This window comes from Hippocampus guttulatus, chromosome 1 (genome assembly GCF_054856545.1).
Source record: "Hippocampus guttulatus isolate MCC_2025c chromosome 1, RoL_Hgut_1.0, whole genome shotgun sequence".
Taxonomy (NCBI): domain Eukaryota; kingdom Metazoa; phylum Chordata; class Actinopteri; order Syngnathiformes; family Syngnathidae; genus Hippocampus; species Hippocampus guttulatus.
The window spans coordinates 11,676,932-11,695,873 of NC_141261.1; the positions used below are offsets into that span (position 1 = coordinate 11,676,932).

At 45.0% G+C, this 18,942-nt stretch overlaps 1 protein-coding gene across 2 annotated transcripts in view; it reads right to left on the bottom strand.

Annotated features, from left to right (window-relative positions):
* Window positions 1-21: 21 nt before the first annotated feature.
* phactr3a (phosphatase and actin regulator 3a) overlaps window positions 22-18,942 on the bottom strand; it is a 32,547-nt gene continuing 13,626 nt past the window's right edge. The window contains exons 2-12 of one of the 2 annotated variants that reach the window (XM_086109748.1): window positions 14,945-15,106; window positions 14,670-14,837; window positions 11,937-12,158; window positions 10,528-10,756; window positions 10,077-10,330; window positions 9,380-9,533; window positions 2,725-2,780; window positions 1,415-1,476; window positions 1,174-1,314; window positions 1,019-1,095; window positions 22-665 (exon numbers count right to left, since the gene is read on the bottom strand). In XM_086109748.1, coding sequence (XP_085965874.1) covers window positions 650-665; window positions 1,019-1,095; window positions 1,174-1,314; window positions 1,415-1,476; window positions 2,725-2,780; window positions 9,380-9,533; window positions 10,077-10,330; window positions 10,528-10,756; window positions 11,937-12,158; window positions 14,670-14,837; window positions 14,945-15,106 — 1,541 coding nt within the window. In that variant the 3' untranslated portion in view covers window positions 22-649. Of the gene's footprint in view, window positions 666-1,018; window positions 1,096-1,173; window positions 1,315-1,414; window positions 1,477-2,724; window positions 2,781-9,379; window positions 9,534-10,076; window positions 10,331-10,527; window positions 10,757-11,936; window positions 12,159-14,669; window positions 14,838-14,944; window positions 15,110-18,942 lie in introns of both variants that reach the window. The other variant, XM_086109741.1, reaches the window with a different exon arrangement.

Genomic DNA, 18,942 nt, shown 5'->3' on the forward strand with positions numbered 1-18,942 from the left:
GTGTGCAAAATTGACAAACCATTCGCAATCAATGGCAGTATTTTATAGTTGAGAATTCCATCAAAATAGGGATTCCGGAAGGAAACTCAAGGTTTTTCAACAAATCTATTAAAAAGTCCACATGTTCAGTTCCTTTAAAAAAAAAAAAAAAAATCTAAAAGTTGGACAAGGTAAATGAGTCTTCCTTTTAAGAAAAGAAAAGACAGTATTTTGAAGTCTTGTTACAAAGGTGGTTCTCTTTTCACTGATGTTGACATACTGTTTGTACAGTGAATATCAAATCCATCTCCAGTCAAGTGACACGTTACTCAGCAGTTAAGAAAAAGTGGCCACATGCACGTCTTCTCACGAAATGTCCATTGTACAGTACGAAATCCCCCCCTCACCCCGCAACACTGACTCATTAACAAAACATATTTATCCTCGTTGCCGCTCATCCTGGGAATCAGAGGACTCCATACTACAATCCTCCCCCACCAGTCCGCTGTCACCCTGAAAGGCCTATGGCCTTCTGAACATGAAGCGGTGAACATCATCTCCTGTCCAAGCAGGAAGAAAGTTAAGACTCGCTGAAGACGGAAAAGGGCCTCCAGGCTTGTCGACAGTGAGCACATTCAGAACATTTCTTCACAGAAGAAACCCCAGGCCCTCATGGCCGGTGGAACCTAAGGAGACAAATGTAAGAAAATTGTAAATTGTGGCAGCCAATATCGTTCGTGCTCTATTTTGAATCCAACAACAACGAATGTGCCGGCTGCTTGCGAACAATCCGATCCTCTCTCTGGGTCACTGTTACAACACGGGGCTCTCGTTCCAAACACAAACAAGCTTAGCCAAGGGACACATTTCCATTTGATTATTTCCTCTCCCTTCTCCTTGACTGCGGCACTTTCATCTATTTTTAGCTCCTCCGTCCTCCCCAGGAGGAAGAAAGAGTAGCTAATTTGAGAGCCTTGCTTCCCAGAATAGCCGCTCCCATACGTACGAGACGCGCGCGCGCGCGCCTCAAAACACAAACCTTGTAAGGTGTTTGCTGGATGCGTGTACTTCCATTTCAGTGCTTTTGAACTCATTCAGCTCTTTACGGATGGCAGCCTGCGAGGAAGACCAGAGACGATTTCAGCAATGAGGCGGGTCTCTGCTGAACTGATGAACATTGAAGCATATTGCTACCTTGTCTGCCGCCGAGAGTCTCGTCCAGGGCTTGTCTGCCCTCCTGTCGTAGTCCTGAGCTTTGGCCACCTCCACATAGTCACTAAAGCGGATCAGAATCTTTCTGTCACGAAGTTCATCTACCGTGGGCCGTTGGTTAAGCTGCGAGAAATGCAAGGCGGTCACTCGAATTGCCACCATTCCAATTGAAATAAACACCACCCAATAAGTACAAGCACGAATATTTTGAATAATTTTGTACCTTTCTGTTTAGCCTCTGTTTTATCTCTCTCCTCTCCTCTTGTTCTGTCTGGTCGTTTCTCTCTGGAAAGGGGGGGAAAAAAATTGTTTTCATGACTGTTCACCAGTAAGCAGGTTCATGCAAAAACTGCAAGACTGATTTTCACCAAAAGTGTGGGCTGAAAAAATCCCACATACATAGTATAGATCCAGGATTTATTTATTTGATCGTTTTTAGTTCATTTTAAGGTAGGGTATTTTGTGAAATTTTTCCGTAAATGCAAACACAAATTCCAAAACAGAATACAAGCAAATCCATTACAACTTGTATTCCATTGAATACAATAAAAAGACAAGATATTTAATGTTTAATCTGATAAGCTATGTTTTTTTCTTGTATGCAAATATTCGACAAACTGTGTTAACTGATAATGTTTTTTGTGAATTGTTCCTGAGCCCACGCGGCAATATCCCCAACACATGCACAATGGAATCTAGGATTCATACAATTTATGCCGTGTCGCATTGAGGCCAAAGGTAGAATCATAGTTGGTTTTTGCTCTTTTTGGTGCTTTAAATAGTAACTCCATGTGACAATTTAGAGTGTCGCATTAACCTGCCATGCATGTTTTTGGAATGTGAAAGGAAACCGGAATACCCGGAGAAAACCCACGCAGGCATGGGGAGAACATGCAAACTCCACACAGGAAGTCCAGAGCCGGAATCAAACCCTGCACATCTGTACTGTACATCCATCATTCCGCCTCAATTAGGGAATGGGAATTTTGGGTGCAAGTCTGAACTCTAATTTTAATATCTACAGGTCGCACCTGAGTATAAGTCGCAGGACAAGCCAAACTATGAATAAAAGTGCGATTTATCATCCGGAAAGTACGGTACGTAAATAATGTCGTACAGCAGACTGGTTGGGAATCATTATTATTACACTGCAAACGACAACCACAAAAATAAATAATGTTACTCCGTACCTCTTTGACTAAACTGGACATTATTTTGCTACTGTAGACTGCAAATTTCTTATTATTACTTCGGGCAACGTATGAGCTACAACGCTTTGCAAGACATACCGTTGTAGCTTGTGTGGTCAATATCATTTTTCCATTTTGTATGTTTTAGTGTGATTTTCTTCATTCCCTACAAAACACACATTTATTTGCCATTGTGTGAAACAAACAAAGCCGCGGCTATCCTCACACTCATGAGGTTCACCGTGAATAATGTAACACTGCTCTATATGCATTTTCCTGTGCTGTATTTATGTTCATTTACAATGTGTAAATGTAGACTGGCAGCAGTTTAGCATGAACTTACGTTTCAAAATGTTCCGACTCTCCAGCTCCTCCACATTGGGTCTCTGGCTCAGCCTCCTGCGCAGAAACACCAAAACCACGTTTTGTACCATTGTCCACTGTCCTACTGTCATGGCCCTGTCCTCTTTGTACTTTTATCACTTTGCCTATGTCTCCATCTCGCATCCGAACCGCGGCTGTGATACTTGGGAAGAGGTGTTCCAAACATCTGGAATACTCAAATGCTGCCCTGCCCTTCTCCTGTTGGATTATTCAAGGAAGCCAAGATGCTCCATGTCTCGCCAGTGCACTGCGGTCTTCTCCGAGCACGATCACACTACTACGGGAGCTTTTCAAGTGGATAGTGATGGGCTGCCTGCGCGGCTCTGCCTCAGTCTCCCCGGTTACTGCATACATAATGAGCACTGGGCGGGGCTTAGCGGGCTCCTACTCGCGGCATCCCCGATCTCCTGATGTGCACTGGGCCAGCAGCCCACGCACGGGATTGCTGTCATTTTTAGATTTGAGGTGACCAGATTAAATTCTCCATATTGTAAAACAATCCAATACACATAAAAGGAAATGGGTTTCATGTAATTCTTTATATTCTATTTACAATTGTAATGAGTCAATGGATAATACACTACAGTTCCAGGAATTTATTACGATTTTCATCTAATTTTGGCACAAAAAAATAACATTTGTTGACTGCCCCTTGATCTCTCATTAAATTGTATATTTATCAGCCTGTCAGGTGCCCTTGGCAGCACCTCCAAAAAAAGGTCTGCTACCCAGAATAACATGTGAGCTTGTGAAGTTTTAATGTGTGACATCAATAATAAATGTGATCGACACCAGTGGTCCCCAAACGTCGGACCGCGGACCGGTACCGGTCCTCGGGGCATTTGGTACCGGGCCGCACAATAAGAATTTACATTAATTCCGTCGTATTCAGTTTGGAATACGAAAGATATTTTATTTTGAAAAACTACCGGATTCTTCGTTACATCCGTCTGTGTCACTTGACACGTCAAACCACGCTTCTCCGTCACGTGACTGATTACGCCAAAAACAAAACACCAGAGCTTGCTAAATGAGTAAAATAAACTGCTGGAGATCGCAAATGACGGCGGCCTCAAATGTACGTTCGAGACAACAACTCTGCCGGTGTTCTGGATTGAAGTTATGGCTGAACACTCTGAGATCGTCACAATAGCACTGTTGCCATTTCCGACATGCTACCTGTGTGAGGCGGGGGTTTTGTGCAGCAACGGCGACTAAAACAAAATGACGAAGGAGACTCGACATGAAGCACACACTTCAGGTGTCATTGTCTCCTATTACCCCGAGATGGGACCGCCGTTTGCAGAAAATCAAGCTCGGCGCTCGCACTGAATTCAGCATTGTGGTGAGTTGAGATTTTCATGCACTTTGAATTTGTGTTGTATCGTATTTTGAAGGCATTAAGACCGTGTTTCGGCCAAATTGAACGCTCCTCGTGTTTATCTCGAAACCCCCCAGTGTTCATGCAGCTCTTAGCATATTATTTTGTAGTATCTATCCGCCACACATTAAATGCCGGTCCGTGAAAATATTGTCTTACATAAACCGGTCCGTGGGGCAAAAAAGGTTGGGGACCCCTGATCTACACTACAAAGCTGAATTCCACCACCACGATCCAGACATGCAAAGGGCAGAGCGGAATCCCACCCTCGCCGTGGGGGCCCCCTTCATCCCTTGTCCCGAGTTTACAGATGACTGTCCTCGTGATATGGGCAATATCAAGGTGAACACATAGCTGTGGACGTTTTTTCTTTGACAACCCGTTCCCTACAAAACACAAAGCTATTGATTGACCTGACAGTTTTGTTCTTTTTAACCCAATTTTATGGAACCAGAAGAAAAAAGTTACCGATTCTTTGTCTAAGGTTATTTGTATCAATTTTTTATAACATCGTTCTTTTACACGATCGTTGTGTACACGATAGCTTTTGTCTCTCTCGTCAGAGTATAATAAGCTGAATGGAGGTGTCTTCTTTTTTTTTTTTTTTGCATTACACTATTATGTAATTAATGCAGGCGCGTACAGCAAGCAGCCTCTATTAATTAACACACGCACGACTCGGCAATCCGAAAATAGCAAGAGCAGCCAAGCCTTCGTGCTTTCTGAGAAACACATTGAGAAGATAAATACATTTCTCCAAATACACTTAAACATGAATCGATGTACAATTTATAGCCACATCGGCTTCACTCATTGAAATGTTTTTACCCTCATATGGAGAATAGTTATGACAAAACCACCCGTATTACTTTTCTCTTTCTTCAAGAACACTCCTCCCTCCTCTCCCCCTTTATTACATTTGCAATAAATGAACAGTCGTCTGCGTTGCTAGGCAACTATACTCTCTCTTATACCGGTCGTCTCTTTCTCCCTAGCAACAAACTGGAGGGGAATTCTCTGTTATGCACGCAGCTGCTGTTGTGGTGCTATTTTTAGAAGACAGCTTTTTTTTTTTTTTTAGCTACGCACGACCCCATTTTTCGGTCTCACGAATCAGGCATTCACTGTTCTTTTTGGGGATAAATTGTGATCAAATGTCAGACTTTTTTCTTGATAGATTCTGCCCTGAACAACCACCGCCCTTGATCTCGTGAGAACAATCCGATTATTTTCCCTATTAAAGATGACGTTCAATTTTGAGCAACAGTTTTGAAGCTGTAACTTATAAAGTGAAGCGATCAAACATGAATTTTGTAAATACAGCTCTTCTATTCGTGTCATTAGATTGTGCATGTGCTCATAATATGGCTGATTACGGTATAATGAAATTATGCCAGATACAAGAGGGATGAAAACTGGCTCCACTTTATTTTTTTTAATGTTCACTGCCTACTGTGCACTTGCTTTATTCCTTTTCCCCCCTCACAATTCATTTCAATGAATCTAACTCTGTGGCACATTCGTAAGGAGCGTGTGGAGATGCATTATTGAGCAAACCGAAGCTAAGAATAGAAAAGGCTGTCTGTGACTGCAGTCACGAAGCGGGGAGTCTCTAAAAATAGAAAGGCCATCGAGTAAGTGTACCCGTATGGATCGAGCGGCATCGCTTTCCATGAGGCCCGATGACATTTTTCCGCTGGATGTGCAGCAAATGCAGCGGCAGCTCTTCATGCTAAGCCATGGATAAGAATCAAGAGGAAGTCATGATATAATTGCTGTCAGATGTGTGTGATGGATTGTTTTGGCATTCGCCGTGGATTCCCAGGGCAAATGAAGGACAACAAGAACCCCCCTTTTGACCACTCGTGAGCTCTCTGTTGCCAGGATTTCCCTCCCAAATGGCTTTGTGCCAACAGTAGAGGATGTAAAAACCACGTAGTCTTTGGTCAGTTGAAATGCCTCACTTAGAGGGAGAAAAACCACAAATGTTCTCTCAATGAAAAACATATGCTGTCCATCCATTCAATGGCTGTACTCATTCGTCATGGATGAGCTGGAGCCTATCCTAATACATCCTGGACCAGACACCAGCTAATGCTGTTGCACACTCAAATGCACAGCCATGAGTAATTTTGAGTCTTCAATTAAATCGAACATTTGACTGGCTCACGGAGGCACGGGAAGAACATGCCAACTCCTGATTCCAACCCGGAGCCTCACCCCATCTTTGGTGTGAATGTGAGAACAAATGGTCGATTGTGTACACGTGTCCTGTCAGTGGCCGGTGACCAGTCCAAGGTGTGACCCAGTTCTTGCCCAAAATCAGACAGAATAGACTCCAGCTCACCCAGCGCAGAGGACAAGGAGTAAAAAAATACAAACAGATGAATCGCTTGATGTTCCTTATTACAATTTATACAGATACTGGTGTAACAATATATTTTGGGGAAGCGCACAAAAGAACTGATTCCAAGCCAAAAAAAGAAATAAATCCCTACACTGTTCATCAGTAATTGAGCACATAAAAAGACAAGTGGAATCTCAGTTGATCTTTCTGAGTTCATTAATGCTAGCTCGAAATCCAAGTAGCCTGCCACATGCTGCGGTCTGGAGCGGAGGTTCTCACGTAGCATGCAGCCTCTCTCACTGCCATGCTACAAGTGGAACCTCAGTGCCTTCAAATCACCGCTGCCATCATTTAAGATGTTTGTAAGCAAGTGAGAAAAGACATTTTCTTCTAACTCAAATTTAGAATGGTCTCCTAACAGGTCTAAGAATAGATGTGGTGGCGCAGTATTCTTAGTAGTCTCTGAGGCAAGGCACAACAATGTTTTGTTTTTCCCGGGAAGAGTGGAAGCCTCTTTGTGCTTAACTGTAAGTTCTCGCACGTCTGCTTATGCAACACATTTAGTGGCGTGCCTCGTGTTTGTTACGCGGGTGCTAAAGAAAGCTTGGTCTTGTGACCAATTCACAGAGGAGATCACCGCCGTTGTACAATTTGGACGTTGCGTCCCCCGACTGTGTTATCCCGGCATGTAGGCGCTTGCCGATGTGAGTCAGCGCATCTTGTACAAAGCGATGCCCCGGAGGCGCGCTCTGTCTGTACCTGTAGCGGAGATGGATTGCTCGCTCGGATATCATTGCTAAATCATTTTTGTTTGTTCACAATCCAGCTTTCACACCGTCGTCCAACAGAAAAGCCGACTGCCATAATGATTTGTAGAGGAACAAAACATTCTTCGCGTTATGAACAGACAGTGAGTGGCATCTCGTTGCCTTACTGAGACGATGCAGTGCTTCGATTGGAGTTGTGAATTAAATCCAGGTTTTTAAAAAATCGGTGTTTTTCCTCCCCCATAGCTACTTGTATGATTGAGGTCTTTTAAAGTCAATTTTCCAAAATCTTTTTCTTGCACTGTACATTCTTTTAGTAATTTCAGTCAGATCCTTTTTATTTCCTCTGCTCGGAAATGTCTTTCTTTTGTTTGTCAAGGATTTCAAATGTACTTTGAATGACGTTAAGCACATTGAATTAGCTTATTTATGAAATACGCAATATAAATGAAGCCGCCTTGCTTTGCCTTGATATTCTATATTTAGTACAGAACATCCATCCATCCATCCATTTTCCGAACCGCTTGATCCTCACTAGGGTCGCGGGGGGTGCTGGAGCCTATCCCAGCCAACTCCGGGCAGTAGGCGGGGGACACCCTGAATCAGTTGCCAGCCAATCGCAGGGCACACAGAGACGAACAACCATCCACGCCCACACTCACACCTAGGGACAATTTAGAGCGTCCAATCAGCCTGACATGCATGTTTTTGGAATGTGGGAGGAAACCGGAGCACCCGGAGAAAACCCACGCAGGCCCGGGGAGAACATGCAAACCCCACACAGGGAGGCCGGAGCTGGAATCGAACCCGGTACCTCTGCACTGTGGAGCCGACGTGCTAACCACTGGACTACCGGGCCGCCCTAGTACAGAACAGTGATCCGTTTATCAAGTACATTTTGATTTCAAAAGAAAAAAAAAAACAAAGAAAATGCCTGTTCCTTTCGGCACAGGGTCACCAGCCACTTCATAGGTCTGAGCTTGTTTTTAATCCAGCTTTTTCACTGTTCAATGTGAAAGGCACACATGAATTTCGTGGCCTGCAAGGGACGAGCTGTCGTGTAACAGAGCAGCAGTGTGAAAGACAATTGCGGAAAGCCGGTAATCTATCAGTTTGCAGGAAACCACGTCACCCCAAATAATTCAACACCATTGGAGATAAAACAGGAGACCCCCAGATACTTGCGGTTGGGCACCCGCCAATTCACCTATTGGGGGATTTTTTTTCTGTATTTTTACATATGTATTTTTTGAGAGGGTCCCTTCTCCATGTTTTTGGAGAAATCGTGTATTGGAGGTTTTTGAGTGTTTTTTGAATAATTTTTCGGGTTAAAAAAATGCACAATGGGCCTCAATTACACACGCATACTCACATTTTGCTTTCACTAACGCTGCAAATAATTGGGGTCCACTTTGTTTATTTGCAAATTTACAAACTAACTATTTTACAAGAGAGTCACGATACAGAGTTCATATATTTTACATAACCAATCGAAAAGCGGTTGAATCATTTTGAGTGCAGCAGAAGCCACTTTTGGGGAAACTTGTGACATAAGGGCTCTTGTTTTCATCACTTTTGCACATTTTTTTTCATTAGTTTGAATTTCCATGAAACACTTCCCAAGAACGCATTATATTTTGCTGAACATCGGAATAGAATGGAGCTGTAGCGGTTTATTTCTCTTGTTGACGAGCTCAGTGGAACTGACCCCCCGTGCCCCTCCCCAGAGTGCAAATGGTACAGTCTCGTGCATAAGGGACACTCACACAATATCAACCTTGTGGAGCTGGAGAATGGTTGGGGTGAGTCCGGTCACCTTCGACAACTAATGTGCATGTGTAGCGACGTTGAGTCACCTGTCTATGGAATTTACTAGTCGCTTGGTGTGGGGCCCCTCTTTAATTACTATACACAACCCCTTATGATTACTCGATATAGGAGTGATTGGCAAGTTAAAAAAGCAACAACAAAAGAAAAGCAGCATGACAGCAAATACCATCAGAGACTCTTTTTATGGCCTATCCATGTTTGTTTCAGACCTAATTTGCCATCAGTGATTACTGGGTAAGTAAATCACTGTTTCATTGCAAGGAGGAAAGAAAAAAAAACAATTGCTTACTTAGCAAGCTTCATCTCAATCTGCTGCCGTATTTCTTGCCGCTCCTGGTCACTCCTTGCCGGGAAGATGTTCCGATCCTCCAGCTCCTGCTTGGTGGGCCTGTTTCGTAGTTTGACAGCCAGTAACTCCTTCCTTAACCTGCGAGGAAGTGTGCCTGCATAAAAAATAAAAATGTATGTGGAACAATTAGACCGTCTTCCACTAGATGACAAAGAGTGCAATTAACCCGTGCTCACCTTTTTGCTATTCATACATGTTTGTGCATAAATTAGGACACGGTCATCATTATTTCCGTATTTCAGAGGAACCTTGATTTAATGGTAGTCCATTATTGAGGTGGGAGGTCATCTGGTAGAGCCCACTGTTTCTGTGTGTGTATGTGTGTGTGTGTGTGTGTGTCTCCCTGAGTGTGTGGGTGTGTGTGTGGGCAGGGGGGCGGGGGGGGTCAAAATGAATGTTTTTTTTTTTCATTGTTACAATTCAGAACACCTTGGGACTCAACCAGTGTCATGGAACATGTTGTGTTCCGCTTTGGAGGTTGCTTTACATATTTGACAGATTTGGGATGAAGTTATTTGCCACCACTTGCCTCAAAACACTGAGCAGTCACAATAGCAAAAGAAACACTCAGTCTCAGTTCAACGCTGTGGAGCGCTCTTTGGGTTTTTAGGGATCTGTGACGAAGCACATGACCCACCAGAGATGACCGAGTCGTTCCATCCATCCAGGTCGGTGGGGAGGCCTGATGTGTTGGAGAAGCACTGGTCCAGCCGCACGTTCTCCTTGTTCTCCTCCGCCTCCTTCTTGGGCCAGTCGGAGCCACCGCCGCCTCCGAAGCAGATGCCCGCCAGCGACGTGTGTTGGTTCTCTGAGCTGCAAGAGCGAGAAAGGCGGCCATCCGAGCACCACAGCCGCGGGGGTGATGAGCCCTGCTCACACACTTCATGCACACTGCATGGACGCACAACCACAGGAAGAGAATTGTCAAGAAAAAGTTCACACCACTACAGAGAGATCTGGATTTTAAAAAACGACCTCGTCTATAAATAGTTTGCAGAAATACAAATGAAAAGTTTGACACATGACCCGAAAAAGCCTCGCCCACAACGTGATCTCTGTTTTTTGTAAGCAAATGCGTGGAGGCTCACCTCTCCTGCCTGTTCTTGATGGCGAACGCTCTTTGTAGTTCCTCCATGATACAACTAGGGGGCATAGGTGGATGAATCATATTGCCAAGGTGAGGCGACCCTGAGGAGTTGGCCAGGGGCCCTCGTAGGGGAAGGGTGATGGGTACCAGACTTTCTGGCGTCCGATGTGGAGGCTCCTTGGGGTGGTAGGAGTTGGGATGGTGAGGAGGGAGTGACAAGGGGCCTGAATCTGCAAGAAAAAAAAAGACTAATAATAATCCATCCATCCATCCATTTTCCGAACCGCTTGATCCTCACTAGGGTCGCGGGGGGTGCTGGAGCCTATCCCAGCCGTCTTCGGGCAGTAGGCGGGGGACACCCTGAATCAGTTGCCAGCCAATCGCAGGGCACACAGAGACGAACAACCATCCACGCCCACACTCACACCTAGGGACAATTTAGAGCGTCCAATCAGCCTGCCATGCATGTTTTTGGAATGTGGGAGGAAACCGGAGCACCCGGAGAAAACCCACGCAGGCCCGGGGAGAACATGCAAACTCCACACAGGGAGGCCGGAGCTGGAATCGAACCCGGTACCTCTGCACTGTGAAGCCGACGTGCTAACCACTGGACTACCGGGCCGCCCACTAATAATAATAATAATAATAATACATTTCATTTATAAGCGCCTTTCAAAACACTCAAGGTCCATCTGTCCATGTTCTATGATGCTTATACTCATTCGGGTCACAGTTGAGCTCCCTGGAGTCTCTCCCGACTGCCTTTTGGTGAGAGGTGGGCTACGCCCTAGACTCGTCACCAACCAATCACTTATTAAACATCCATTCACATTCAAGCCTTGGACAAATTGGAGTCCTCAATGAACCTAAGATGCATGCTTTTGGGAAGGAAACCCATGCAAGGCCCTGTGGACAACATTCCACAGACGACACAGGAAGCCAAAAACCAAGAGACTGACCCCGAACCACATCGCCCTGAGGCTGACTACTGATCACGACCACTGTGTTGCCTATTTTTTTGACTAGCATTATTTTTATTTCATCATAATCAGTTGTCGGGAGTAAAGAAGTGAAAAAAGACATATTACATCATATTTTTACATGACTAATTTGAATCAAATATTGGTCCATATAGACATACCTGAACGTCATGACCCCCGCCGCAGCCCAAAATACAACTTGAAATCATGACAACTTCCAAGGTTCTCTAAGGACTTTCTCTAACATGTTTGATTGCATTTTTCCAAGCTCACCTACAAAAGTTTGCAATGGAGGTAGAGGTCAGGACCAAGCTGATCCAGACATGCAAACATGGCATGACAGACTCTGCTTTGCGCACTGGCAGAATTATACGGCCAAAGTGTCCCCTCAAGTTCAATATGACAGTGTCCAAAATATCTCAATGCTCACCGTCTGCGGTCATGAGCTGTGGCAAAGGTTTTGGAGGTACTTGTGGCGGAGACGTTCCTGGAGCGATGTCCTCCTCTGGTCTTTCTTCCATTCGCTCTCTAATGTCCTGCAGGCCATCGGATACATCGACGATGAGGTGCGCCTCTGGATCTCCTTCCGCATCTTTTAGTGCTGCATTTACAGTTTCCTCCAGACGCTCGCAGTCCTGGAAGGGGGTGACCACTTGGAGATGCAAATATGGGGGAGGCGGGGGGGAATGGTTCATGCAGTTATTTTGGCGCATATGTGAGTAACATATAGTGTTCACATCGTGTTTTTAAACTGGTGGGTTGGCTCAGCCCAAAGTGCAAACGAAAACAAATTGGAAACATTCAACTATTTCCTTTCTGAGTTTGGACCAACCAATGTCAAACATCCATTTTTTCCCCATTTTAGAACACACACACACACACACACACATACTGTATACATATCTCCATCCATTTTCCAATCAGCTTCATCCTCACAAGGGTGCTAGAGCCCATCCCAGCTGTCTTCGGGCAGTAGGCGGGGGACACTCTGAACCGATTGCCAGCCAATCGCAGGGCACACAGAGACGAAGAACCATCGACGCTCACACTCACACCGAGGGATAATTTAGAGTGTCTCATTAACCTGCCACGCATGTTTATGGAATGTGGGAGGAAACCAGAGTACCCGTAGAAAACCCACGCAGGCCCGGGGAGAACATGCAACTCCACACAGGGAGGCTGGAGCTGGAATTGAACCTGGTACCTCTGCACTGTGAGGTCTACGCGCTAACCACTGGACCGGGCCGCCATATACTGTATATGTGTGTGTGTATATATACTGTATAAAAAATGTATGTACAGTATACAGGCGGCCCGGTAGTCCAGTGGTTAGCACGTCGGCTTCACAGTGCAGAGGTACCGGGTTCGATTCCAGCTCCGGCCTCCCTGTGTGGAGTTTGCATGTTCTCCCCGGGCCTGCGTGGGTTTTCTCCGGGTGCTCCGGTTTCCTCCCACATTCCAAAAACATGCTTGTCAGGCTGATTGGACGCTCTAAATTGTCCCTAGGTGTGAATGTGAGCGTGGATGGTTGTTCGTCTCTGTGTGCCCTGCGATTGGCTGGCAACTGATTCAGGGTGTCCCCCGCCTACTGCCCGGAGATGGCTGGGATAGGCTCCAGCACCCCCCGCGACCCTAGTGAAGGATCATGCGGTTCGGAAAATGGATGGATGTACAGTATACAGTATGTAGATTTGGGTCGCAAGTGTGTTGGAACCTACCGGGTATGCCAGTTGACTTTGAGCGTGAAGACTGAATGCTGTCTCGGGCACGTGTACGCATCTAAGCATCCCTAAGCGAGCGTTCATTCTCACATTCACACAATTTCGAATTTTTCACCTAACATGCATGTTTTTGGAATGTGAGACCAAACCCGTCCGTGTTCCCGGAGAAAATGTGGCGCAAGCACCAGGAAAACATGCAAGTTTCACACAGGAAGGGTGTAGCCCAGATACTGTAAAAAGCGACAACCTCTGAACTGTGAGGCGGCTGTGCTAACACGTAGGCCACCATTTCGCCCTTGTGCCAAGTTTCCTTTCCTGCTCAAAGTCAGCTGGTATAGGTTACAGCTCACCCACCACCCCAATGAGGACAGGCGGAAAATCAAAAACAGGTGGAGGATAATGTTTTGAGGGTTTTTTAAATCACATTTTAATTCCACATTTAGCACAGTTTGACCTCAAACTGTGGATGATGTGCGTCCCATCTTGGAACCAGCTGAGCCCTACTGATATCATGCATGCTTTGCAGATACAACCCCACCTTCTTGACTCCAGACTATCATTTGGTTGTCTTTGCTGCCGTCTACTGGTGAGTACAATTCAACATTGACAGCACAGTGCAAAAACATCAAGTTGCCGTGGGGTCGGTGCAGTCTTAATATTTCTTGTGCTATTTCCACATGTTTTGGGGCATTTATTGGGTCGATTACTGCAGTCTCAATCACTGCTGATTGTAGCTGGGCAATTCATCAAAATGGGACTGTCTTTCATCTTTGAGAATTGCGAAACAACAATACTCAATAAATGTTCAACTTTCAATGAATACCTGAGGGTATATATAGTTTGACTTCTTATTGTGGCTAAAAAAAAACATGTGTAAGCTTATGTTATATTATTAATTATTGTCATTTTATGTTTGAGCATCATATTATTTCATGTTAAGAATACCTAAATTATGTACTGTTGTTTAATAATTGCTTAGACATGTTTTTATGTTGATTGGCTGTTGAAGAGAAGCAGGAAGTGATTTTAGTTTACGAGGAGAGTTGTGTTCTCGAACGTGCTGCGGTGCAGACGTCTTTTTTCCCCCCTTTTAATCAAACTGTATTTAAAGGATTCCATCTCTCCTTTTGCCGTTCCTAAAGTAGAGCTAGCCACTAAAAACAACGAACCCCTCAATTTACAAATGCATCTCTAAAACTTTGTTTTGTAGAAAATTTTCAATTTCAACATCCAATTAGAGCTCAAAAGGCAAATTTGCTTAATTATGCGCCAATCTTCCAAAGGATTACACGTTTGGAAGCTTTGTTGAATTCCTTTTTCCAACAATGCCCGTTATGTGAAGACTGACCCAATTGTTTCGGAGGTATAAGGAAGGTGGCCACGCCCCACTTTAACCCAAAAACGTCAACATTCGGTGGACTGTAGCTGAGGAATTAATCTACCTGCGAGGGGATGTTCCTCCTCTGGCCCGAGGTATTCCACACTGCTGACAGTGAGGTTTGAGTTCAAAGGTCCCCCGAAACCGCCAAGCAGGAGTGTTCCGTCTGAACAGCAACCCTGGCTGGAGGAGTTTGGGTTGTGGTAGAGAAGGCCACTGGATAATGCTACATCTGTTCACGGAGACAAGCGGGAACCGGAGGTGATCATCTCAGTCTTGTGTTTTATGTCTTATTTGACTTTACTCTTGAAGAAAGTAACAGCAATGCGTATAGCGTACCTGTGGAACTCTGTTTTAGCTTTTCATTTTTCTTTTTCCTCCACTTCCAGGGCTTGAAGATGCGGCCCAGTGTAGCCAGCTTGCTGTTCCGTCTAATGGGGGGAGTGTGGACGCCGCTCACGAGGCAGCCTGTCCTGAGCACTCTCTGCTGGTCCAGCACATCTGCTGATCACAAGAAGTGTGCAAAGGTTAGAGCAGTGGTTTTTAACCTGGGTTCGATCGAACCCCAGGGGTTCGGTGAATCAGTCTCAGTGGTTCGACGGAGCCTCTGCCGTGGAGTTTAAGACAGCCGTCACTGGCTGCAGACGACCACATTACATTGCTTGTCCAATCAGTGCTGCGGGAAATTTAGTTCGCTCCGTAGTCAACGTGAGGCTGTTGTGATCGTACTTCATGCACGGTTCATTTTGTGCACAATTAAAAACAACTTATACTTATGTCTTGAAATTTTATTTACTGTTTTTCAGTTTTTTTTATGTGTTGAATTTATTTTCAAAAAAATCTTATTTTTATTTTTCACTAATGAAGGGTTTGAGGAATGCACATGTAAACTGGTTGGGTTCAGAAATACAGAAATAGCACCCTGTAACTTTTAATATGGTGCCTGAAAATACGGAAATGATAATAATCAGGGCTTGATGGTAATAATAAAGCATCTCAATTAAAATGATAAATCGATTATGAATTTGACAGCAATGATTCAGATTCAGAAAACGTTATTTATCCCCGTGATGCAATTAGATAGATAGATTAGGCATGATATCCAACATGTGGTCGACTGGTTAGCACGGCAACCTCGGAGTGCAGAGGTTCAGGGTTCAATTCTGGCTCCGGCCTTCCTGTGTGGAGTTTGCATGTTCTCCCCGGTTGGCTGATCTTCAACATTTCAAAAATGATCAAATGCAAATATGAAACATGAAAGTACTGGGATTTATTTACCTGACAGTATTTGTGCCCTTGCTTCATTGTTTTGTGCTGGCATTCTTATTCTGAACACACAAAGCCCTTTTTCAACATCAAAACGACTTGGAACTCTCACAGTCAAGAAAGTATGGAACTGTACCAAAAATGTAATAAATGCATATATGTCAACAAGAAGGGGAAAAAAATATTATTGCCACCTGGAGGCTGATTTCTTTGTTCAAATATTCAACTGAGGAGAGGATGATTTGTGATTGTGGTGCAGAGTACATTTGAGGATGGTGAGGGGGGCCTCCTTGCCTTGCGTCTTTACATTGACAGCATGTTGGTAGGAAGATGTTGGGTGATTAATCAGGTCAGAGGAGAGTACAAAGAGGAAGGAGGATGATTTAGGATTGGCGGGGGAGGGGGGATTTTTGTTCAGGTGAGCTTGTAAAGTGACCCACAAAAGGTCACAGGCCTCGCCCGTGTCACTCGTGCCCTCATCTTGCTTGCACGTACCACATGCCGCTTGGCGCCGCGAGCTGAATCCAGGTCAATCTTGAAGGAAAATGCACAAAAGAGTGCAAAAAAGAAGAGGGAGGAGCAAGTGGGAGGAGGGGTAAAGGCGTTGTCTTTGCGAGTGTGTGTGTGCGTGTGTGCATGTGTGTGTGTGTGTGGAAAGGGGAGAGGAGGTGGGGTCAGGCCCACTGCTGTTGCCATGACGACCACATCCAGATGCTGCTGCAGCAGTGGGAGCTGGCGGGATTGAGCGAGTCAGCTTAGAAGGAGAGGAGGAGGCACACGTGGATACTGCCACATCTAACGACGGCGGCGGCCGCGCACCGGGTGCATTGTGGGAAAGGATGGAGGGTGGGGAGAGATGCCACATGGAGGATGAGATACGGGCTCCCTTTTGAAGGCGGAAAGAGGGATGGAAGGGGGTGCTAGGAAGTGGGGTTCCAGTGAGAAGGAGGGAGGAAGGAAGGGGGGGGGGCTGTTGCTACCCGGAAGAGATGGCCAGAGAATGTGAGCTCGTCCAATCAGGGCTCAGCTCTTCGTAATGCATATCAAGCCCTTCTTTCAGAGAGGGGGAGTTTTGTTCACAGAAAAAGACAGGAGAACTGCAATTAGGTGGAAACATATGCGAGCACAAGGAAATTTCTCTTTGCCGCCCAATCAGGAGCTAATGAAATGCGCTTTCAGTTTAACATGATCAGACACCACGTGGCAATGATACACTCGTCTAATTAATCCGCTGAAGCAAACTGGATTAATCAACTCCGTATCAATCGTCGGCTCACTAAAAGACCTGCAGGATCGATTAGGTGGTTCCACTGTAAAAATAATCATATAAAACGGGAAATATAACTTGTAAATGGAAAATAACACTTTATAAACTCCATGTTAGGCAGCTTTGGCACAGCGAAAACTAAATAAGAAAAAAAAATCGGAATGAAATGAAGTCATCAATATGCTAATGTATTCGTCAGAAATTCAAGACCGAAGATGCTGAGTGAGCCACCACACCCCGCTGAAACAGCTCGTCGGCACCTTTGAGAGAATTCGACCCTCTTGCGTGCAAGCATCCAGACGGTGAGGCAAGCGACGGCAATCTATTTGACTGTTCGGATCAAAACAAGATGCCGTGGCCGCAGTCGAGCTGGCGTGGTGTCTGGCCGAGATGGAGTCATTCATTGCTTTCATCTGTACTTTAGTGTAAGTAAAGCTCTCGTTCGAACTTGTCCCTCACACTTGTGGGGCCCGCACGAGTTCACAAGTCCTCTTGAAAAAGCTCTGAGCCAAGTGAAGCGGAAATCATGTTGCTTACGAAATATGCTCCTCACCTGGAAGTGGAGAACGGTCTGATGTAGACCCTTTTCGCTGATGTAATTTTACCCACAATAGTTAGTTTCCGGCGCCATATTCGAGGACCAGCACACAAACGGGAAAAGGATTCTCGGTCGATTTACCTCGAGTTTCCAATATGACAAACACAAATTGTAACAATTGCCTCATGCTGCTGATCTAAAAGGGCAAAGGGGGAATCGGGGGGGGGGGGGGGGGGGTTACAAAATGTCAGGCTTATGAGTCGTACTCGTCATGTTTCTTTCTCCCATGTGGTCCACAATGCTCATGTAGTTGAACAGAACTAGCATGAGTGGTCGGCACGCCTTTTGCTCACTGCAGTCGGATTGAGCGTCGCCAGAAATAAAATGTCCTAATTAATGTTGTTGGAGGCAATGTACTTTTTGGTTGTTTGATTTTGCACATAATATGATTCATTAAAAGAGGACAAATGGCTTCATTTTTTTTTCGACCCAACCTATTCGATTACCACACCCGCACCCTGCACTTGCACCGCACACCAAATTATAATTGTAAGATTGTATTTGCAAGTGAGGGTGGACAAAATTTGGCCTTTTCTAAATGTTTTTAGATTGATTAAAATATTTCACGCTCCAACCTCTGCATTATTACATTTGATGGACGAATTGTACATATCCGCATGTCCATTTTCAAATAGGGTTTTAACAAAACACTTCAATATCAGGTTTCTTCAAACTCAAAAACAAGCTTGGTTTTAACAGAATCGATATGGAAAAAAATGAACTATGCTTGGGCAATTACGTACAAGTCTTTTTTTTTCTTTTCTTTTTAATCAACGTGATTCATTAAAAACCAAATAACCCTATATTTGTCTGTTTTCTGCCCAATACCATACCTTTATCCATCCATCCATTTTCTGATACTGTTAATCCTCACAGGGATCGCGGGGGGTGCTGGAGCCTATCCCAGCCGTCTTGGGGCAGTAGGCGGGGGACACCTGGAACCGGTTGCCAGCCAATCACAGAGCACACAAAGACAAACAACCATCCACGCTCACACCTGGGGACGATTTAGAGTATTCAGTTAATCTGTAATGTCTCCCACATTAGTACCCGGAGAAAACCTACGCAGGTACGGGCAGAACATAAAAACTCCACACAGGAAAGCCGGAGCTGGCATTAAACCCTGCACCTCTGCACTATGAGGCCGATTTGTGCTAACCAGTCGGCCAGCGGGCCGCCAATACCTTTATTTTAGTTCAAAATCCT